This window comes from Muntiacus reevesi, chromosome 3, assembly GCF_963930625.1.
Source record: "Muntiacus reevesi chromosome 3, mMunRee1.1, whole genome shotgun sequence".
In the NCBI taxonomy this organism is placed as follows: Eukaryota; Metazoa; Chordata; class Mammalia; order Artiodactyla; family Cervidae; genus Muntiacus; species Muntiacus reevesi.
The window spans coordinates 99,466,450-99,490,826 of NC_089251.1; the positions used below are offsets into that span (position 1 = coordinate 99,466,450).

Below are 24,377 nucleotides of genomic sequence, written 5' to 3' on the forward strand. Positions count from 1 at the left end.
TGAATTTTATCAATATGTACAAGGGTTTTGATACTGTATTATAGTTGACCCTTGAACAACATGGGTTTGGACTGCATGGGTCCACTTATACGCACAATTTTTCAATAGATATTGTCGTACTACATGATATGCTTCCTTGGTGGCTCAGTGGTAAAGAATCTGCCTGCCAAAGAAGGAGATGTGGGTTTGATCCCTGGGTCGGGAAGATCCCGTGGAGAAGAAAATGACAACCTGCTTCAGTATTCTTACCTGGGAAATCCCATAGACAGAGGAGCCTGGCAGGCTACAGTCCATGGGGTCACAAAAGAATGGGACATGACTTAGCGACTAAACAACAAAAACATGATAGGCAATTGGCTAAATCCATGGCTATGGAACCATGAATTCAGAATGCCGACTATGGGACCTGAGCACCCATGGATCTTGGTACCCATGGAAGGTCCTAAAGCCCATCGTCTGTGACTACTGAGGGATGACTGTAGAAGATGCTACCGTTGGAAACAATTGGGTCCGAGGAGCAGGAGCCCTTTCTGTACTATTTCTGCAGCTCCCTATAAATCTATCATTACTTTAAAAGAAAAAACAAACCAGAACCTGCATGCTTGGCGATGGGCCGAATTCCCTAGCAAGCTGAGCTGTCCCTCATGAACTGGGTGCCGTCTACTCTTGAGTGCCATGACCATGGTCTGTTCTCTTGCTGTACTATCTTCTCCCTCAACCCCCACCTACAGCTTCACGGTAATTTCCATGCGATCCATTGCCTGAAGAACAAAACTCTTGGGTTCTGCAAGGTATGTAGGCATGGCCTAAAAGGATGCAGCTGCACCACATTCCACTTCGGGAAAGCGCTGAGGAACAGAGGAGGAGGAAAACCCTCTCAGTGGACAGAACTTTGAGCAGCGCACTTGGTTGTTCATTTTGCCTGATCAGGTGTATAGATCCATACTTTTTCATGGACCATGGCTAACGGCTTGGTTGGATGATCAGGTACTTGGAAGGAATGCGATTAGAAAATTCAAGGAGTTGTGGGGAAGAGGATGTGGACAGACTTCTCTAATTTGGCACAGAATGTGAACTTGATTATGTTCCATATTCTTGCCAAATTTTAATGAGGTGGACAGAATAACCAACCTTAGAATGTCGGTCTGCTTCCTCCCCCAGCCAAATGGACTCAAGAGCAATGCACTAGGGATGGAAATTATGTTTGAGCTCAACGACACAGACTTTCACTTACTAGGGCCAATATGGCTATAGCCACTGCCGACGTTCAATATTCTAACAGCAGAGACCAGCACTGAGCCCCCCATAAGACAGAACACCCGGAAGGATCAGTCAGCTACCTTACCGCAGACTGACTGCATCGGGCCAGTTCTAAGGAAGGAGCAGCCCCTTGTTCTGACGCTCTGGGTGTGGACTCGTCTTCATCGCCCGCAATGCCTCTCCCAAAACAGGCAACTATCCAGAGCGTTACTGGAGTTGGGTATGAACGGCTTTTTTATTCTTCCGTGTGCCCCATTCCCCGCTTCGACCTTCACTTAGACCCCGCTCCGACCTTCACTTAGACCCCGCTCCGTGCTCGTCCGTACCTCTCATTTCGTTTGGGAAGAGTTCACAGCATCCGCTTCATTCAGAGAGAGGATAATGTCAGCGGTGCGCGCGCTCGCCGCTCTTGAGATCCGGAGAGTCGCGTGGGGAGACGGCGGCCAGCCCCGCCCACCCCGGCGGCCAGCCCCGCCCACCCCGGCGGCCAGCCCCGCCCCACCAGGTGGCCAGCCCAAGCCCCACCCCTGGGTCCTAACGCGAAGACCCCGCTGGGGCTGTCCGCGGCGAGGCCGGAGTCATCCCACCCGCTGCCTGTCTGGACACCGCCTCACCCGGGCCTGCGCTGCAGCGCGGCCCCCGGACCTTGGGAACTCGGGCCGAGGTCTGCGGCCGTTGGATGAAGAGCAGTCACGACAGGCGGTAGGAAGGCTGCTCGGCCGGAGGCGCTCGGGGACCTCCACCATGGCGGCTGCGGTACGCGCTGCGGGCTTCCTCCATGCTCTGTGTGGCGCTTCGGCAGGTGAGAGCCTGGACGCTGGGAGCCGGAGCTTTGAGCCGATCGGGAGCGGGAGTGCGGGTGGGGGCGGCTCTCCCGGGGCCTGCATTCGCCCGGGCGGGAAAAAGCAAGAAGCCGCAGCTCCTGGCCCCTCGAGCCGGGTTGCCGGCTCACTGGGGTCTGCTGTGTGACCTTGCGTGCGTTCGCACCCTTTCTGGGTCTCAGGGCCTGGGTGTGTAAAGTGAGGATGGACTGGACGCGGTCCAGGGTCCCTTCCAGTTCAGCAGACGGCTCGTGCATGCTCGGCTAAGTGAGGAGGATAGTAGCAAGGCAGCATCGCCTTCCCCGCGGGCGCGACTTGCGGGTAGATCGAGGCAAGAGAAGCTCGAAAGGGAAATATGCTGTCCTCCAGCTTGAGTAGGATAGGATTAGTGTCAGTTATTTTAGATTTCGGGCTGATCAATGCTCTTTATTAAAAAGAAGGATGTTGGTATTGTCCCCCAGCCCATGTTCGTTGTTTGCAGCCTGAGGAGAGGCAGCCTACTATCCTCCAGCGCTAAGTGTATCTCTAGGAACCAGTATACGATTGACCTGACCTCTGATCGCTCTATTTTATTATAAACCTGCAGTCCAGCATTCGTAATTCTGAAATCTAAAGATCCGTGAAAATCGAAAAGTTCTTTTTTGTAACTTGTTTTGTTAGGAAACTTGACCTGAAATCCTTTGTCGGAAAATCTGACCTGAGAAATATTTTTACTTTTGTTTATGTTTGTGACCACCTCCTCTTTTTTCAAAGCCCTGTTCAAATAGCACCTAGCATCTGCAGCTTTCTTCCGTGAGTTCTTATGTGTAGCAGGGTCTATCTTAAACTCTTTATGCTTTTTTCCTTTATCTTCACAATGTCTTTATGAGATAGACATTCCCATTTTACAGATTAGGGAATTAGGACACACAGGTTGAGAAACTTGTTCAAGGTTAGACTGGAAGGACGTCAGGTTTTTGCAGCCATACCACCTGGTTCCAGAGCCTTTTTCTTTCTTTTTCTAGTGTATAATATTTTTTTTGATAGTGGTTTTATTGGGATGTAACTTACACACCATATGATTCACTTTCTCAAACTATACATCTCAGTGGTTTTTAGTATATTTACAGAGCTGTGCGAAAAAGATCTTCACGACCCAGATAATCACGATGATGTGATCACTCACCTAAAGCCAGACATCATGGAATGTGAAGTTAAATGGGCCTTAGGAAGCATTATTACAAACAAAGCTAGTGGAGGTGATGGAATTCCAGTTGAGCTATTTCAAATCCTAAAAGGTGATGCTATGAAAGTGCCATATGCCAGCAAATTTGGAAAATTCAGCAATGGCCACAGGATTGGAAAAGCTCACTTTTCATTCCAATCCCAAAGAAAGGCAAATTCCAAAGAATGCTCAAACTACCGCACAAATTGGACTCATCTCACATGCTAGTGAAGTAATGCTCAAAATTCTCTAAGCCAGGCTTCAGCAATATGTGAACTGTTAACTTCCAGATGTTCAAGCTGGTTTTAGAAAAGGCAGAGGAACCAGAGATCAAATTGCCAGCATCTGCTGGATCATCGAAAAAGCAAGAGAGTTCCAGAAAAACATCTATTTCTGCTTTATTGACTGTTCCAAAGCCTTTGACTGTGTGGATCACAATAAACTGTGGAAAATTCTTCAAGAGATGGGAATACCAGCCTACCTGACCTGCCTCTTGAGAAATCTGTATGCAGGTCAGGAAGCAACAGTTAGAAGTGGACATGGAACAACAGACTGGTTCCAAATAGTATATTTGACATGTATATTGTCACCCAACTTATTTAACTTATATGCAGAGTACATCATGAGAAACTGGGCTGGAGGAAGCACAAGCTGGAATCAAGATTGCCGGGAAAAATATCAATAACCTCAGATATGCAGATGATACCAATACCACCCTTATGGCAGAAAGTGAAGAAATAAAGAGCCTCGTGATGAAAGTGAAAGAGGACAGTGAAAAAGTTGGCTTAAAGCTCAACATTCAGAAAACTAAGATCATGGCATCTGGTCCCATCACTTCATGGCAAATAGATGGGGAAACAGTGGAAACAGTGGCTGACTTTATTTTTCTGGGCTCCAAAATCACTGCAGATGGTGACTGCAAGCAACCATGAAATTAAAAGACGCTTACTCCTTGGAAGGAAGGTTATGGCCAACCTAGTCAGCATATTAAAAAGCAGAGACATTACTTTGCCAACAAAGGTCTGTTTAGTCAAGGCTATGGTTTTTCCAGTAGTCATGTATGGATGTGAGAGTTGGACTGTAAAGAAAGCTGAGTGCTGAAGAATTGATGCTTTTGAACTGTGGTGTTGGAGAAGACTCTTGAGAGTCCCTTGTACTGCAAGGAGTTCCAACCAGTCTATCCTGAGGGAAATCAGTCTTGAATATTCATTGAAACGACTGATGTTGAAGCTGAAACTCTAATACTTTGGCCACTTGATGCAAAGAGCTGACTCATTTGAAAAGACCCTGATGCTGGGAAGGATTGAAGGTGGGAGGAGAAGGGGACGACAGAGGATAAGATGGTTGGATGGCATCATCAACTCAATGGATATGAGTTTGGGTGGACTCCGGGAGTTGGTCGTGGGCAGGGAGGCTTGGCGTGCTGCGGTCCACAGGGTTGCAAAGAGTCTGACATGACTGAGCAACTGAACTGACTGACTGACACAGCTGTGTAACCATCCCCATAATCAATTTTAAAACATTTTAATCACCTCAAAAAGAACCTTTGCTATCATCCCCCCGAGTTCAGTATTCCCCCAGCCCCCGAAAACCACTAATCTACTTTTTTTCTCTATAGTTTGCATGTTCTGTATATGTCATATAAATGAAATCATGTAATACATGATCTTTTATGACTGTCTTTTTTCATTTAGCGTAGTGTTTTTCAGATTTGTCCATGTTGTAGCATAAATCAGTACTACTTCTTTATGGCAGAATGATGTTTTATTTTGTGTATGTACACTTTTGTTTATCCATTCATCACTTGAGCGTGTGGGTTGTTTGTACCTTTTGGCTATTATGTTTAGTGTTGCTATAAGTATTTGTGTGCAGTTTTGTGTGTCTACTTTTATTTTTCACGTGTATGTACCTGGGAGTGGAATTGCTTGATCGAACAGAGACTGCATGTTTCACTTTTTGAGGAACTGCTAGACTGTGTTCTAAGGTAGCTGTACCTTTTTACATTCCCACCATCATGAGGATTTTTATTTCTCTACATCCTTGTCAATACTTATTGATTTTCTGTCTTTCTAACTATAGTGATCTTAGTAGATGTGATGCGGTATAAATCTGTAGTTATGATTTGTGCCTCCCTGATGGTTAACAAATGCCTTTTTTTGAGGAGAATGTGTGAGGCTTGGTAACAGGTCGGGTGAGAGTGTGAAGCAGCCAGTGTGGTGTGATGTCAGCTTCTTGGGCAAGGCGTCATGGTGCCCAGAAACTCTGCATTTACTTGTTCTGGTTCTTTAATACTGTAGGTATTGCTGTTCCTTAGGTGTTTAAAATGTTCCTTTTCATGTAGAAATATATCTTAACCTGTGTTTTTTTTTTAATTTACAGGTCATTTATGGTCCAGGCAGCTTTACCTAAACACCTTTCCAGCAGCTTCCATTTGGGTGTCGAAGGCTGTTCCCAGCAATGGTGAGATTATTTGTCTAACTCCCTTTTCTTCTAAGATCTGATGTTGAGTACTTTGTGTAGTTTCTAAAATGTAAATGAATGAAGTACATTCTTTATAATAGAAATGAGTAAGGTCTAAAGAGTATTTTTCAAATCTTTAATGATAATGGCTGTTATAATTCAAGACTCTAAAACACAATAGCCACGATTTATTGAGTAATGATTTGTGCGCCGAGTTAGTAGTATGTTATCTTGGTTAATCCTCACACCAGTCTTTAGGGACGGAGTTGTTATTCCCATTTTACAGATGCTAAAGGGAGTCTCTTAGAGGCTGAGTGACTTGCTTAAGGTCACACAGCCAGTAATGGCAGGACTGGGTCCTGAGTTGTTCTGGGCGTTGTGACGCCTCCTGGGAACACAGTGTTTGCAGAAGGCTTTTGTCCTTTCCTGACAGTGCCAGGCCCCCTCTTCACTCACTTCCCAAAAGGACAGAAAGCAGCGCTTGCTGAGCCTATGCTCTTGTTGTTGTGGTGGTGATTGTGTCTGGCTCTCTGTGACCACGTGGACTGTGGCCCGCCAGGCTCCTCTGTGCATGGGATTTCCCAGGCAAGAATACCGGAGTGGGTTGCCGTTCCTTCTCCAGGGGTCTTCCTGACCCAGGGACTGGCCTCCCATCTCCTGCGTTGGCAGGCGGGTCCCTTACAGCTGAGCAGGCCACCTGGGAACATCATGTTGTGCTTACGGCCAGGTAAATCCTGCCTCTTCCGCATGGCCTCTGCTTAGGGCAGAGCGGAAATCTCCTTGTGTCTTCTCCGTGCTGGACTCGACCGTTGGTCTTCTTCCTTTCATCTTGTGAAGCCTGCGGTTGAGGCGCCTTTGTGCTTGTTCAGGTGGTCGGCACGGGAGTCTGGGGCGCCTGGCTCTGCCTGCATTTGCTTCTTTGTTGTTCAGGTGACGCGTTCAGTCACAAAGTACTTACTCTGCCCTTGACTCTGAGCCAGGCAGTGTCCCAGCCGGAGCTGATGTGGGGCCTAGAGAAGGGTAGTGTGAGGAAGGCCAGAGAGGAGCACCCTTGCTGGGGGGTCAGCCCCACGGGAGGTTCTGGGGCGAGGGAGGTAATGACTGGTGGGATGAAGACACACTTCTCCTCCACCTTTTCTGCCTGTGCCACCGTGACCAAATGACACCCTCAGTCTCCCTGTGTGTAAAATCAGGAGAGTAGTTCCTGCTTTGGAGATTGTTATCTTACAATACTACGCTTCCAAGGAATACCACAAGGTGTATACCCTAAATCATTTCCCTTTGCTAGGCCTTCTCATCTTCCAGTGACATTTTGTTCTAACTTTACCTGGTTATATTTCCAAATAGACAGTGTATATTGTTCTTTTCCCTGTTAACATCATTATGCTAATTAAAGATTTAACTGAGCCCCATTTCTGCTTTTTCTGAGCATAGATGTAAGCACAGTTTTGATGAGATCTAAGTCCCATGGACAGAGGAGCCTGGCGGGCTACAGTCCATGGGCTTGCAAGAATTGGATACGAGTGAATGACTGAGCTGAGCTGAGTATTTCAAGGATTGCGACATTAAACAGCAAGAATAAATTAACGTGTACTTGGTATTTTGTTGAAGATTGAGGGGGGTTACAAGAAAAACTAAAATGTGTCCAACATAATGGGATTTAGAGTGATTATTGAAGACCTGAATTTATTTAAAATGAAAAGCCAGTAGTTTCTATTTACTTTTAATTGAACCATTTACTTGGTAAGCTGACAGATCCGGAGAAATCTCCCTGTGTCATCGGAGCCAGCGTCCAAAAGTTTGCTTTTATTTTTTAAAGAAAGACTGTCTTCAAAATACGATTCTTAAAAGTTGAGCATTTTAGTGACTTGTTTTTATCAGTCAGTTAATTTGACAGCGCTGGCAGTGTTTCTGCATGGGCATGGTCATCTAACGAAGTTTTACTCTTGTCTGCCTACAGGCCCTCTGTCACCTGCAGGAGCCAGAGACAGCTGCCAGTTTACCAGCTTGGCCCGCGTGCTGCAGACACAGTGCTGCCTTTCTGCTCCCAGCAGTTTGGCGGCCCAGCAGCACAGATCCTATAGTTTCTTCACTAAACGTACGTAGTCTGGCCACAAACTCCCCATTTCATGAAACAGGAAAATAAAAGGTGCTTTGGTTTCTTTATTTTTCTTCTTTTTCTTCTCCTTAAACGAATTTACACTTCAGAGGTTAATATATACAGGCATACCTCGTTTTATTGCTCTTTGCTTTATTGTGTTTTGAGGATATTGCGTTTTTTGCACATTTAAGATTTGTGGCAACCCTGTGTTGAACAAATCTGTCTGCACCATTTTTTCCAACACTCTCTGCTCACTTCGTGTCTCTGTGTCATATTCTGGTAATTCTTGCAATATTTCAAACTTTTTAGTTATTATTATATTTGATATGGCGATATGAGATCAGTGATCTTTGATGTTGCTACTTTGACTTGTTAAAGATGAACATTTTTAGCAGTAGAATATTTTTTAAATTAAACTATATTCTGATGTTTTAGGCATAATGTTTTAGATATAATGCTTTTAGACATAATGCTATTGTGTGCTAAAGACTATGGTATAGTGTAAACATAACTTTTGTATGCACTTGGAAACTCACTTGATTGTGCTAGTCGCTTTGTTGCAGTGGTCTGGGGCCAAATCCAGATTGTTCTTGTTGTATTGTTCAGTTGCTCAGTCATGTCCGGTGATGCCATGGACTGCAGCATGCCAGGCTTCCCTGTCCTTCACCATCTCCCAGAGCTTGCTCAAAATCATGTCCATTGAGTCAGTGATGCCATCCAACCATTTCATCCTCTGTCGTCCCCGTCTCCTCCTGCCTTCAGTCTTTCCTAGTGTCAGGGTCTTTTCCAGTGAGTCAGTTCTTTGCATTAAGTGGCCAAAGTATTGGAACTTCAGCTTCAGCATCAGTCCTTCCAATGAATATTCAGGACTGATCTCCTTTAGGATGGACTAGTTTGATCTTGCAGTCCAAGGGACTCTTAAGGGTCTTCTCCAGCACCACAGTTCAAAAGCATCAGTTCTTTGGCGCTCGGCCTTCTTTATGGTCCAACTCTCACATCCATACATGACTACTGGAAGAACCACAGCCTTGACTAGGCGGAACTTTGTTGGCAAAGTAATGTCTCTGCTTTTTAATATGCTGTCTAGGTTGGTCATAGCTTTTCTTCCAAGGAACAAGCATCTTTTAATTTCATGGCTGCAGTCACCATCTGCAGTGATTCTGGAGCCCAAGAAAATAAAATCTGTCACTGTTTGCCTTGTTTCCCCATCTATGTTCCATGAAGTGATGGGACTGGATGCCATCATCTTTGTTTTTTGAATGTTGAGTTTTAAGCCAACTTTTTCTCTCTCCTCTTTCACCTTCATCAGGAGGCTCTTTAGTTCCTCTTTGCTTCCTGCCATAAGGGTGGTGTCATCTGCATGTCCAAGTTTATTGATATTTCTCCCAGCAATCTTGATTCCAGCTTGTGCTTCATCCAGCCCGGCATTTTGCATGATGTCCTCTGCATATAAGTTAAATAAGCAGGGTGACAATATACAGCCTTGATGTACTGCTTTTCCAATTTGCAACCAGTCCATTATTCCATGTCCTGTTCTTACTGTTGCTTCTTAACCTGCATACAGGTTTCTCAGGAGGCAGGTAAGGCGGTCTGGTGTTTCCATCTCTTGAAGAATTTTCCACAGTTTGCTGTGATCCTTTTAGTCAAAGGCTTTGGCACAGTCACTGAAGCAGAAGCAGACGTTTTTCTGGAATCCAGATATATGTCCATTAAAAGTGCTTGTACTTTGAGCTTTCAAGATTTTGATGGCATTTATAGATACCATCCTTTTTAAGGAATAAAGAAAGAAAGTCAGTGTTTAGTGAGAGTTTTGTTTGAGGTTGGTAATTTTATTTCAAACCTGTGGTTCTCTTAAATGAATCAGTGTCAATCTAAAGTTTGAGTTTAACTCTTTGCTTTGATCAGGAATACACAGAGCAGCATGTGATGTGGAAACTGACCTATTTTTCTGAGCTTCAGTTACAAAGATTAGTTCTAATATGTGTATTTTGAAAAACAGGGTACTGTATAGACGCAGAACATTAAAAAATACTGTAAATCCAAAACATTTTCCCCTTTTCATGTTATCAAACCAAAGGATCAAAGTGTAAGGCCTTTCAGGAAGTAAGCAGGTAGAACCTTTAAAGCCTACGGGCTCATAAGCAAGGTAAAATGAAGATAGTCATTTGACTTCTGGAATGTGCTTAGTATTTCAGGCATGTAGATATATGTGTCTTAGATTTTTTACTAGTACAACGTTTGTATAGCTCTGATTCTTTATTAAATTGGTAATGGAATAATTGGTCGTCATAAAATCAGTTGGTGATAACGTGAAAGCCAGAGTCCTTGTGAAGACAGTTTAAATCTAATAAACAACGTGGCTATACCAATAAAATTAAGTAGTCAGAAGTAAAGAATCTGAATGTTCCACAAGTACAGAGGGGAAAAATCTCTGCAATGTATGGTAGGAAAGGTTGGGGGAGCTCAGAAATTCACAGATGGAAACAAATCAGTAGTGTCAGGGTCTGTACATTAAAGTAAAAGAAAATCATCTAAGAAGTACATCCAGGCATGTGCAAGAATTAACTGTCAGACCCCATACATGCTCATTCTTTCCCAAGTTAGGTTTTCATTAGAGTTGAAGACGAATTTGGGCATCTTGTTTTGAAGGATATACAGAAATATAGGGCATTTTTCAGAATAGAGCAAACAAATAAATGATTAGGATTTATGGGCTCAGATTGCAGAGTTGGCTCTTTGGGCTGAGAGACCGTATCGGGAAGGCCAGTTATTGATTATGTCAGCAGTCACAGTGGAGGCAAGGGGGCAGGGAAGAGCCCCGTCACACAGGCGATGAACTGTTCAGGAGACACATTTGTAGGAACGTAACTGGGATATAAATGTTGGTTGTCTTTTGTGCTGGGGAGGCCGTATTCTGTACAAGGAGTAGCATCAAATCTTGGGCTTTTCAAATGGAAATCATGTGGAATGTGCAAAGGCTGTTTTAATTTTGCTTTCCTTGCCATAATGATGCAAGTGACCCACCTTCTTCAGCCCTTTTTGCTCAACAGGAATAAATCACTAGGCCCTGAATCACTGCTTGAAGTAATTCTGTAACACCTGTCTCCTTACAGTGACAGCAGATGAGCTGTGGAAAGGTGCTTTAGCAGAAACTGGTGCCGGAGCAAGGAAAGGAAGAGGCAAGAGAACCAAGAGGAAAAGAAGGAAGGATTTGAACAGGGGTCAGGTCATCGGTGAAGGTAAGCTTATAAAAACAGCTGTTGTGCTTTCTAAGACTTTTTTCTCTGCAAAATTTTACAGATGTTTTACGAACTAGAAGCATCAAGACATTTCTAATGAGGGGCATCAGGAAATGTGGTTTTAGAGTCCAGCCAAATGGCTTACTGCCCCATGATTCAGGGGAAGGAAAATCCCGTAGAAAGCGATTCGTTCATTGAGTTGTTCATGCCACAAGCCTTAAGTGCCCTTGTGTGGCACCCTCTGTGAAAGGCCCTGGGCTCGAAGAGTTTGCAGTTCAGTGGTAGGAAATCAGAGTTAGCGAACTTCTCTGCTGAGGGTCAGGAAGTGAGTGTCTTCAGCCTCGTGAGCCGCATGGTCTCTCTGCAGCCATTCCACTCTGCCCGTGTAGCAGAGGAGCGGGTACAGGTAATACGCAACTGAATGGGCACAGCTGTGTTCCAATAAAACTTTATTTACAAAAACAAGTGTGTGGGAATTTTAGTGTGCGGACTGGGGATCCCCTGAATTGAAAGTGAGGAGTCTTAATTGCTCGACTGCCAGGGAAGTCCCTTGATGCCTTTTTTATTGTCCTCAATTCCAGTTGCCTCCACTAAGGAAACCACTGATTTCATTTTGATGTGTTTCCTTCTGACATTTTCTTTTTTTTTTAATTTAAACTTTTTATTTTGTATTGGGTTATAGCTGATTAACAATCCTTCTGATATTTCTAATGCTTTTGTATACATAAAAACCCTAAGAGGAATATACATTTTCTTTTAAAAATAATCAGATTATATCACATGGTACATGTTCTCTTATACTTCACTTTTTTTTTCACTCAATAATAGGCCTTAGAAATTATTCCATATCAGAACCTACAGGACTGCCTTATTCTTTGAGTTTAATGCAGCATATTTCATAGGTTGGATATGCCGTAGTTCATTTTGCTGTTTCAATATTGCCAGACAGTTAGCTTGTTTCTCTTTTTGGCCTTTACAAGTAACACCTCAGTGGACATCCTTGTCCAAGCACACATATGCTTCATAACTGAGTGGCAGCGTTTCTCTAGCCAGTACCGTTAAGTGGAATTATTGACTGTTACAATGGGTATGTTTAAAATTTCACTAGATGGTGCCAGGTGGCCTGTAAAGTGAGTATGTTAGTTTAAGCTCCCACAGCAGTATCTATCTGTATGCCCATTGCCTGGCATTTTAATACTCAAGAAATGAATGCTTTTAAAAGAATTATTTCTGTGTGTTTTTAAACCTTCAGGGCGTTGTGGCTTCCTATGGCCTGGTCTGAATGCCCCACTTATGAAAAGCGGAGCTATACAGACTATCACTCAAAGAAGCAAGGAAGAGCAAGAAAAGGTGCAGGCTGATATGGTACAACAGAGAGAAGAGTGGGACCGGAAGAGGAAGATGAAGGTTAAACGGGAGCGAGGATGGAGCGGAAACTCATGGGGCGGCATCAGTCTTGGCCCCCCTGACCCTGGTCCCAATGGAGGTAACAGAGTCCTGGTTTCACTAACATTGTGATGGAGAGGGCACGCCTAGGTTCTGGAATTCTTTAATACGGTTCTATTTACTCCTCTGTTTAGATTGCCCTTTTCTAAAACAAGGATTTGAATATCACTGGAATAACTTCACACTGTTAACCAGCTGTATTTGATGAACCACTAGAGGCCTGTAAACCAAAAGGTACTCCACAGATAGGATGCAAAGCGCTGGGCTCTGGCGTCTCCCTTGTGTGGCTTCCCAGAGCCTTCGAGTGTGGCGGTGTGCATTACGCCTGCTACGAGTCACCCATAGCATGCAGCTCCCCAAGTGCTGTTGGTCATGGGGTATGGAGCAACATGCCTTGGGAGTGCTGTTTTGATAACAGAAGAAACCAAATAGATGTCATTAAGCATCCTAAAAGAACACATGAGATAAAAGTTGATAATATTTATCAGATGAAATTAGAAAACAAAGTCATCTCCCCCACTGTTTCCTGAGTATGTAAAGAAGTAAAAATCATCTGAAAAATTTGTTCTTGTCTATGAACAGGAGATGAGAAAGTAGGCAAGAGTTTGGCTCCTTTCTTAAGTTTGGCTTAAAGAGGAGAGGAGAGGTTGAGATGGAGAGACTCAGGCTAACACACTGAGGACTTAGAAGAATGCTTCCATCGGGAGAATGACGATAAGGCGGGGAGAGGGGAAAAACCCAAGAACTCAAGTCCCTCCTAGGGGTCCAGATTTAGCCTGTAGACAAAGGGGTGTACTTGTGACAGAAGAAAGGGCAGTGGACAGAGTCAGGCGAGCTGTATTTTGACAGTGAGTGTCGTCTCTCCGGAGGCTTCATTGAGTCTTTGAGAAGGAGATGGGAACATGGGCGAGTGTGGCCACCAGAGTGTGTTGATGAAATCATAACATATCTGGGCCTGGCCTCAGAATTACCCAGTGGAGTGGGAATTGGACCGAATTTAGAGGAAAGGAGATTGATGTGAGTTGATAATCACTGAAGCCAGCTCATGGTACATAAACTTACATTTTGCTGGTTGTTTTGTTGTTTATGAATGTAAATTTCCTATAGTAAAGTCAAAATAAAAGAACAGGGAGTGTTTGAAGTGGCTGCTGTGGTGAGAAGAGAGGGACCTAGGTAAAAGGGTGCAGAAGGCCTGCAGACAGCAGAGAGGACCTAAGCGTGTGCCACGCGCTGCCTTCTCTGCAGTAGCGCCCCGCAGGTCCGCTGTGGGCAGACAGCGGCACTGACTGCATCCTAGATGGTGTGGTGGCGGGAAGAGGTGAGCGAGTCGAGCACATGCACAGGACCTAGCGGAAGTGGTGGACGGTAGTGTCTTGACTGCGTGGGAGAGGCTGGAAGACCAGAGGGGTGATGGAGAAAGGGCGCAGTGGTCAGGAGTCTGGAGATGCTGGCCAAGCCCCAAGAACCATTGCCTTTGAGTCACTGCGTGAGAGCTGGAGGGGAAGGAGGATACAGTCGGGAAGGGGGTGGCCGAGTTTATGAATTTAGGGGTGGAACAGTTTCTGGTAGTGATGAGGACCAGGGTGTGACCTTGAGAGTGGCACCAAAATATCTGAGATTCTTAGTGAAAAGTCAGTGATGGTGCCAATGTTAAAAAATGCTGTCATACACTAATTACATAGACACATTTATCTATATTCCTGTTTTTTTTTCCTCCCTGCAGAAACATATGATGATTTTGATACCAGGATACTTGAGGTAGGCATGCTGAACTAAATACCCAGTTAAGCCTTCAGAGAAGTTGGGGTAGTAGATATTGAGGGGATGCGGCAAGAAGAACAGTGAAGAAAAGCCTTTGATGTGTGACTTCTGAGCTACAGGGCTGCTTTGTGTAAGGAAATGATCAAACTTCAATTTCATTTCTCTTCTGACTGCTGCCCTTTTGGGGGGCTGCTCATCGGGGCCTCGTGGCAAGGCGACTTCACTGGTATTGTTGATACCCGAATTTGGAGATTGCATTAAATTTCCCCCTCCTTAAAGCTGCAGTAGCAATTTCTCTCGGAATCAGCTGTATCTGACACTTAGTTCCGGAAGCAGAGGTTGGGGGGAGACATGGGGAGGGGTAGAAAGCTTGGAGTTCCTGTGAATGTCCAGCTCTTTCTGGGAAGAGGTTCTGCTGGGCTGCTTATAGGCTCAAGTACTTTATGTCTTTAGGTCCTGGGGTACCCCTTGTGGAAGTTAGTCTTTCAAGAATTTTGTCCGTGGGAGTGATTTCCAGTAAGAGGATCCGCAAGAGTGGACTTGAGCTCCCTTTTTCTTTAACTTCACTTTATGGGAAAGGGGCCGCCACGTAAGCAGTTAACAGTTTCGTAGTTCTTGGTGAATTTATAAATATGCCCCCAAATGTAGATTTTTCTACAGTGCATAACAGTCAGATTTTCACAAGTTTCTGTCTTTCTCGTGAGTCTAATCCATGGAGATCCACTTCTTTGCTGATTATTTCTGAACCCTGCGTTTTATCATTTATAAGATTCAAACTTTTTTGTATTTTAGCATTTATGCTATAGGGATGTGTCAGTCAAGTCAGTTACCAACTGTGTCAGAGTTTAATCAGCAACTTTTCTTTCTTCTGGTGCCTTCATTAGAATAAGGTAGACTGTGTTTTACGATTTCTAATCTCTTTAAAAGTTATCTCAGCCAGATCATTTAACCAGCTTGTAAAATAAGAAGAGAAAGTCCTGTTTCCATCTTACTCCTGAAGATGGAGGTTTGCTTTGGAGGAAGTATGCTGTTTGTGCTTGTGGGAGTGAGGGACGATGTGTGTGTTCAGAGTGTGTGTGTGTGTGTGTGTGTGTGTGTGTGTGTGTGTGTGTGTGTGTGTGTGTAGGTTCCTCCAGTTCCCTACTATTTCCTTAAGGGGTAACATTTATGAACATTTTGTCCTCGAGGTGAGAAATGTTTTCAACATGACGGCCAAAGAGGGAAGGAAGAGATCCGTCCGTGTCCTGGTCGCCGTGGGGAACGGCAGAGGAGCCGCAGGCGAGTCGGGGGAGGACATGAGGAGCTGGCGGTGAGGGTGGACCGGCGTGGCCTGGGCTCAGCTCTGCATTCAGTGGCTTCAGGCTTTCCCCACTGATTGTTTTTCAAGGTGGCCTAGGCTCACAGACCTTGTGGTGAACTCGAGTAATTCCTTAGAGGGAAAAGAGAGATCTTCCTACACCTGCTTTTTTCCATGAGGACAGTGAATGTTTTAAAAGGCTTAAGACACTGTTGTATTATGTATAATAGTAAAAAAAAACTGGGAGTGGGGAGAGAGACAGTAAATATTCCACAATAGGGACATAGTTACCAGAAGAGTATAACCAAACATTGTGATACTCTATAGCCATTAAACAGTTATGGGAAATTACTTATAAAATAATCATTAGGTCAAACAGACAAACTAGAAACCACTTCATGTAAGACTATAATATAATCCCAATTTTTAAAAAGTAGGCTTATATGCAAAGAAAAACCTGTAAGGATTGGCAGAGTATACACTGAAAAGGTTAAACTGTTTAATTAGCATGTTTGCCAGTTCTTCAGATTTCTTCTTGAGACTCTTCATAAAGTTTCCACAGGGAACACCTGTTTTTGAAATGTACACGTGAATGTGTGAAGGAAAGAAAACTGGGAAACTGCCTCCTTACACCACACTGACACTATAAAACAGGCGTTTATGACGCCGGTAGGTAGTATGTTGCCAAAGGAAACGACTCTTTAACAGTCAGTTTTCTTCCCAGGAATTCTTTGTTCCTATACCACCATATATTTTCTGTAAAAATAATTTTATTCACTTATTTGGCTGTCCTGGGTCTTTGTTGCTGACGGGCTGTTCTCTAGCTGTGTTGAGCAGGGTGCTGTCCAGTGGCAGCATGAGCTCCTCAGTGCAGTGGCTTCCCTTGTTGCAGAACGTGGGCTCCAGGAGCGGGAGTGCTCGTGGTTGTGGCTCCCGGGCCGTAGAAAACTGACTCAGTAGGTGTGGTTCGCGGGCTCAGTTGCTCCACCACGTGTGGGATCTTCCCAGATCAGGGCCCGAACCTGTGTCTTCTGCAGGCAGATTATTTACCACGGAGCCACCGGAGAAGCCCAACAGTGAGCTTCTTGTACATGTCATTTGTTGTACTTTTGGAAGTATATTGATAGGGGAAATTTCTTGCAGTGAAATTGCTACCTCAAATATTTTTACTTTTTCTTTTAAAGGTTTTGCCATTGGGAAAGCCACTGAACGGGCAGATGCTTTCAGAAAAGTATGTACATTTTTTTCTTTGTTAACAGTAAAAGATCAATAATGTCTGTGCTAGACTTCGTGGAAACCACAGAAAAATACTTACTGTCAAAGGTTACTGATCTCATAAAAGGCAATTTCAGAAGGGCCTGTATTCTTGCATCATTTCTATTAATTAGCCTTGTGATTGCTTACCAGAACTATGAGACAGCGGGGAAACTTTGAACAGAATGTTAAACAATATTAAGGAATTATTGATTTGGTTTGGGTTTTTTTTTTTTTTTTGGTGTGATAGTGATGTTATATATATATATTTTAATTAAATCCTTGACTTTTGGAAGCATCTGCTGAAATTTTGCTGTAAATTTGCAGTTTTCCATAATAAAATATTTTATAAAAGTTATTTTTTGAATCTCTGAGAAAAAGTAAATTCCAACAAGAGATTTAAGAAAATTATTTTCCTTTCTTTCAGGCAAAGAACAGAGCCGTTCACTATTTGCATTACATAGAACGATATGAAGACCATACCAGTGAGTGTCAGTCTTTTCTTTTAAAATTTTCAGGCTTATACTTCTTTCTCTATGTGTAGTAATATATCTCTGTGGGTATTTTTGTGTTTCTTTGCGTGTTACTACCTTCTTTCATATAAATATGTAAAAATGTAGAAACAAACTTACTCTCACGAGAAGGTTAGCAGTGAGTGAAATCAGAGCTGGTTGCTCGTCCTTGGCCGGCGCGTGGTGGCTGTGTAGGGCCGTGTTGCTTGCTTTGCGTATTGGCAAAAGGGCGTTAAAGCTATGCCCCTAACCCTTCTTATGTTTCTGTTTTTGCCCTCCAGTATACCATGATATTTCCTTAACATTTAAAAGGACACATATCAAGATGAAGAAACAACCCAGAGGTAACTAAAAAAATTCTTATGATGTATTGGAGGTAAAGCAGAGAAACTGTATCAGTTTCATCCTGCCCCCTGTTTTTGCTCACCTTTGCCTGAACTTATTTTGAAAACACTAAAATGGACAGGCCTAAGTTAGATTTAAGTAGATTGAGGTTTTGAGGGAAGTAAAAAGCAGTCAGCCTTGGGACTTCCCTCAGGCTTCCAATGCAGGGGGCTCAGGTTTGATCACCATTTGGGGAACTGAGATCCCACATACTGCAAATCATGACAGAAAAGTAAATGAATCAAATGGTATAATTCAATGATTTTTTTTTTTTTTAAGTAGTCAACCTACTTAGACTTACATGATTACAAACACATTCCAGGGGTTACTGTAGGTGGGAAGGGCACTTAATGAATAGGAAACAGCAACTGAGTGAGTAGTTGAGTTTGTAGTGGGAGCATTGGTTCAGTCAGTCAGTTCAGTCGTGTCTGACTCTTTGCAACCCTGTGCACGCCAGGCCTCCCTGTCCATCACCACTCCTGGAGTTTACTCTGTCCTTTGAGTCGGTAATGCCATCCAACCATCTCATCCTCTGTCCCCTTATCCTCCCGCCTGCAATCTTCCCCAGCATGAGGGTCTTTTCGAATGAGTCAGTTCTTCGCATCAGGTGGCCAAAGTATTGGAGTTTCAGCTTCAGCATCAGTCCTTCCCATGAATATTCAGGACTGATCTCCTTTAGGATGGACTGTTGGATCTCCTTGCAGTCCAAGGGACTCTCAAGAGTCTTCTCCAACACCACAGTTCAAAAGCATCCGTTCTTTAAAAGCATTGGTTGCTCCTAGAGAATTCACTGATGGATGCTGCAGATGGTTCTTTTCCAACAGCGTATTCGGCTCCATTCATTTACTCTCAGCAAGGGTGAATTGAACAACTTTGGTGAGCCAGGTGCTGCACCAGGCTCTGAGGATCTGGAGATGGGCCTTCGTCCTGTCTTGGGAAGAGCAGGCAGCCAGAGATTAGGGTCATGGGTCTATGCCAGTTATGCCCGGTGGACTCAGGCAGTAGAATTCTTAAACATTCTGATGTGTTTCACCTGTGGTTCTATAGTAAAAATGGTTTTGTATAACTCTAGGTAATATCTTAAAAAGTCTGGTTCAGAAGATACAACATACACAGTATTTAAATTTTTCATGCCAAAGCTTCTAATACAATTTTACTAGAGCCATGGCATGGAAATAAGAAAGAAAAAAGGTCAAATACAGTACCAGTTATATTAGAGCACCTGAACTTGGCTTCTGCTTCAAAATCATAAGTGATCATTCATATGCCAGATAATAAAAACATTTATCATTAGAAAAAGTATTGAGTTGAACACTTGGACATTAAGGTTTAGACCTGTGCTATCCCATTTGGCTTTTGAGTACTTGAAAGGTGGCTTCTGGGAATCCCTGTGTCAGATACCACCAGATTTCAGAGCCTCCATATGAAAAAAAAAAAAAAGAATAAGAAATAGCTAAAAAATATTATGGTATTGAGGACATGTTGAAATGATAATGTTTTGGACATACTGGATTCATAAAATACGTTATTAAAAACAGTTTTACCTCCTTTAAAAAAATCTTTTAAAACTGTATCTGCAAGATCATTTGAAAACATATATATGGCTTGCATTTGTGGCTTGTGTAATGTTTTTGTTAGACATGTTACTTTGGATACATCTTTATCTAAATGATTTTTGAAAGACTGCTGGTTATAATTGCAGAAGTTACTCTTTTTTTAAATCTTCACTGTCTTCTGATTAAAGCTGTATTTTTCAGCTCAGCTTTAAGGTATGTGCTGAGTTTTATGCCTGGCTAATCAGAGTGCTAGAGAACTTCCCAAGTGGTACCGTGGTAAAGAATCTGCCTGCCAATGCAGGAGCCACAGGAAATGCGGGTTCAATCGCTGGGTCCGAAAGATACCCGGGAGAAGGAAATGGCAGCCCACTCCAGTGTTCTTGCCTGGAGAAGCCCGTGGACAGAGGAGCCTGACGGGCTACAGTCCATGGGGTAAGGAAGAGTTGGACACGACTGAGTCACTAATCAGCAACACCATGGGCAGGGATTACAGGTAGTCAAGAGTAGGGTGAGTGGCTGGAGGGGAAACCGCCGAAGATTTAGAGGCCAGCATGGAGGTGAGAAGGGCGGGCCAGTAACTAGGAGGCAATCTGGGGGAGGGTGTGTTACTGAAGCCAAGAGTTTCTCCAGAAGGAGGAAGTGGATGATTCAATGCAGCTGACCATTCAAGGAGGGTGAGAACAGATGTCTGGTGAGCCTTAGGTAAGATGGGCATGGGGTGCCAAGAAACTTCAGGCATCTCTGTTAATCTTAAGAGCCCTATTTTTTGTCCATGTGTTTAAACAAACTTATAGGTATATGTATTTTAAAATTAATCAATTAATTAGTTTATGGTTGTGCTGGGTCTTTGTTGCTCCTCAGGGGCTTTCTCTAGCTGCGGTGTGCGCACAGGCAGGAGTTGTGGGGCACGGGCTTAATTGCTCCGAGGCATGTGGGATCTTCTTGGACCAGAGATCAAAGCCATGTCCCCTGCACTAGCAGGCAGATCCTTAACCACTGAGCCAGCAGGGACGTCCAGAAACACATATATTATTTATTTAGTCCGTATAACATCTCATTTAAGTCAGAGTCATCCTTGAAGTTCAGTAAGTTGTGAAAGGTCACCCAGCTGGGAAGTGATGAAGCCAGAATGTGGACATCTAAACCCAGAGCTGGAAGCCATGTGAAGCCAGCAGGTGGCGCCACCTGCATTGTGGGCGAGCGGGCAGGCGTTTGACTTGATTTTCCTCTTTCTAGGCTATGGCCTCCGCTGCCACCGAGCCATCACTACCATCTGCCGGCTCATCGGCATCAAAGACATGTACGCCAAGGTCTCTGGCTCTGTCAACATGCTCAACCTCACCCGGGGCCTCTTCCAGGGGCTCTCTCGCCAGGTAGGTCAACCCTGCTCTCGGAAACTGAGGAGCCAGTTTGTATTTCAGCGGTGTGCTCTGAGAGCAGCATCTCCTGGGCCGTTCTGGAGTTGCTCTTGGGCCACCTGAGGACCAGGCATTCTTTGTCTGTGGGTGCATTAGGTTAGTTAATCCAACTGAAGAGGTAATTCATGAGGGTTATCCTTTAAAAAAAAAACTGCATGGGTTTTTGAAGTTTTAAAATTAAGTATTTTTAAAAGCCAGTAATTATAACCTTTTATTATGGAAAGAATATGTGCTTGTTCGAAAACTCCAACAACATAAAAATGTTAACTAAAAAGGGAAAGTCCTCTCCTAATCCTGTCCTTTCATTGGGAACCGAGGTGAAGGCTCCGGGCACCTCCACTCGAGAGCGGTCTCCAGTCTGTTTGATGTCACCTGCATAGGTCGTTCAGGGGGACATCTGAGTCAGCGCGAACTTTGCCCTTAATAGTTGAGATTATCTCTCCACATAGATGGGGCCTCCGGGCCGCTGCCCAGCTCACCCCCGCAGCCTGGGCTGGGCTCGCAGTCACACCAGCGGCAGGGAGGAAGGTCTGTCGTTGCAGGGGCCCCTCCCCCAGCTCTGCAGGGCTGGCTTGTCCCTTGAAAGAAAGGCCGGGTGGCCCTCAGCAGAGCTGAGTGAGCAGAAAGACAGCCGGGTTCAAGAGGCATTCACGGACCTCTGTTTGCTGCGGACTTTGGCAGGCTCTCTGACAGGCTGCGCTGGCTGTTTCTGAATAATAAAGTGATCCATGGAGTAATTGTAGCAGTCACTGTTTAAAATAGGAAAACTAATTGAAAGAAAAGTTTTGCCTAAAAGAACTTTTTTGATCAGCTGTGTCTTAGTACTATCTAAAAACATCTTTCAAAAGCACTTCTAAATTTAAACTTACTTTTAGAGACTTACTTGTTTGATGTAACTTAAAATATTTGTTTTTAGGTTATATTTATGGTCAAGTAGACCTGTTCTTTTATGTGATATTTTGTTTTGTGTTAGTACTTTGAATCTTTGGCTACAGTGACTACGTATCATGTCTTCTAAAATGGCATCAGCTATAAGAAGTTGCATTATGCTATTCAAAAAAAATGACACCACTGTTCTAAGCGACACACCACCAATTATAAGACACTCCAATTTATTTATGAATTAGCTCTTCTCTCTTCTAGTTTAAAATATACGCAGAATTAGAATAGTACAGGGTGTACTATCCTCACGGCATTTTAGATATTTTAATATATTATCTGTAAACCATCTATTGAGTTTACTCACTGTGTCCAGGCTTTTATGGCTTCCTTCTGTTACGAATTCTCACGGCTCTGTTACACACCAACAGTTAGCTGCTCATGCACCCCAGCCAACCCCAGTCATTGTGAACCAAACTCACTCACAAGTATTTCATCATGTATCTCTAAAAGATAAGGATTAAAAAGTACCAAACAGTACTACCATCATGCCTAAAAAATTACCAGTAACTCAGTATCAAACATCTAGTCAGTGTTCATAGAAATGTATCCATTTGTCAGATTAAAAAACATTTTTTATATAGTTTATTTGAATCAGATGGCAGAAAAGAGCAATGCGTTTAAAATCTTTGCTGTGTCTTTTAAATCACTTTGAATCTGGAAGTTTGTTTTTCTTTTTTCTCTTAGTTTTCTGTTGTTGAAGAAACCCAGTTGTCTGCCCCAGTCTGGTGCTGGATATCAGGATGCTTGGCATCCTGTCTCCCTGCATGTCCTGTAAATCAGCAGCTAGAACAGGGGCATGATGAGTTTCAGGTTCAGTCTGAGGCACAGCATGGCACGGGACTGGGAGGTTGAGGAAGACAGGAGCCCAGAGGCCAAGGCCCTTTCTCCATGCCCCCTGGGGGTGGGGAGGTGGGGCGGGATGATTCTGCCCCCAGCAGGTCACCGGTAGTATAGCCGCAGGAAGTTCCTGCTCTTTAAGTTAGAGACTTCAGATTTTTTTGTGTTTTGCATTTGTTGTTTTTTTTAAAATAAAATCTTACTTTCAATCACTCTTACATAAATTCAGTTAGCTAATAAACTTGACATTATATTACCTGGGCCATGTTTCCTGCTGTAATAATCACCTTCAGTTAATGAACTCTTAAGAGTTGCTACATTTAATCAGCCACACAGTTCTGCCATGTCAGGGGCAGACCCCATTAGACCAGCCTCACAGACCTAACCTGGTGTTCTCTCCATTTGGTTGTCCCCAGGAAACCCACCAACAGCTGGCTGACAAGAAGAGTCTCCATGTTGTGGAATTCCGGGAGGAATGTGGCCCTCTGCCCATCGTGGTTGCCTCACCACAGGGGGCCTTGAGAAAGGATCCGGAGCCGGAAGATGAGGTTCCAGACATCAAATTGGACTGGGACGATGTCAAGGCCGAGCAGGGAATGAAGCGCTCTGTGTGGTCAGGTTTAAAGAGAGCTGCCACGTAGGCCTCCCTGCTGCCTGGGCCAGCCTGGCACCGGGCGCTTCCAGCACCTGGGAGAGACATCCTCTCACACTTTAGATTCTTTTTTTTTTTTTAAAAAAAGGAAAGGCCAACCTTACATTTGTTTATTTACAGATAATAAATAATGCAGATGTAATTGATGGAGCATGTCATACATACCAGTCACTGTGATAGGAACTTTACATACGTGTCTTAGTTAAAAACTACTTCAAATATTTATTTAAACTAGTAAAAATAAAATGAACTGGGGAGGCAGGGCTGCTAGTCTGACCTGATGAAAAATAATGTGCAGTCAAGTTGTAGTTACTTGACTGTAACACACAATTGGAAAGCAGAGGAAAATATGCAGACTTAGTTCTTTTTGACTCTAGAAATTCCCTTTTTAGTAAACCTCTTTGTGTCCAGGTTTTGGTGGTTGCTCAGCGGTAAAGAATCTGCCAGGAGTGCGGGAGCTGTAGGAGTTGGCGGTTTGATCCCTGGGTTGGGAAGGTCCCCTGGAGGAGGGCCTGATGGCCCACTCCAGTATTCTTGCCTGGAGAATCCCAGGGACAGAGGAGCCTTGGTAGGCTACAGTCCACAGGGTGGCACAGAGTTGGACAGGACTGAGGCGACTTAGCGCGCACACACTAGGTATTACATTATACCTGCATCACTTAACTGGTGATGACTTTGTGCTGGTTTGAGTGAAGTATACAATCCTTACCTCTCTTCAAATCCCCTTTCCTCCTGTTTCTATAATTGTTTTAAAATTTCCTCTGCCTACATCGAGAGGTCCCAGCACACAGTAGGTGCTCCGTCAACACCCAGTCTCTCTGGTCTGAGGACCTTCCTGCTATTGCTCAGCTTCTTCCATGCCCTCTTCGCCAGGCCACATGGGTTTCCTGGGAGCACTGCACTTAGCAGGGAGGACTAACCACTGGCCAGAACTTGTACCTGCAGACACTTTCTAAACAGCTGGATGCAGACAGAGCTGAGCAATGAGATGCACCAGCAGAAAGACTGGACCAAGGTTTGCTAGGGGTAGGAAGGCGAGTGGTCTGGGTGAAGGAAAACAGGGAGGGCATTTTTTGAGACTTCCCATCCTCATTACATCCAGTGCGAAGAAGATGCAAATCAAATGCCCAATGAAACTGCACATTATAAAAATGACTCAGGATATGAGGAATGAGAAAGTCATGTCAGAGAATCTTCTGCAAAGCTTGGGACTAACGAGGCTTTAGTGTTACT

The 24,377-nt window shown here is 44.0% G+C and overlaps 1 protein-coding gene across 1 annotated transcript; it reads left to right on the forward strand.

Annotated features, from left to right (window-relative positions):
• The first annotated feature begins 1,825 nt into the window (after window positions 1-1,825).
• Window positions 1,826-23,286, forward strand: MRPS5 (mitochondrial ribosomal protein S5). Its single transcript, XM_065929816.1, has 12 exons — window positions 1,826-2,062; window positions 5,665-5,745; window positions 7,706-7,843; window positions 10,960-11,085; window positions 12,338-12,571; window positions 14,255-14,289; window positions 15,480-15,570; window positions 16,774-16,820; window positions 17,271-17,328; window positions 17,637-17,699; window positions 20,532-20,668; window positions 22,909-23,286. Exons 1-12 carry the CDS (start codon window positions 2,005-2,007, stop codon window positions 23,131-23,133), a joined length of 1,293 nt encoding a protein of 430 aa, XP_065785888.1. The 5' UTR covers window positions 1,826-2,004; the 3' UTR covers window positions 23,134-23,286.
• Window positions 23,287-24,377: the final 1,091 nt, after the last annotated feature.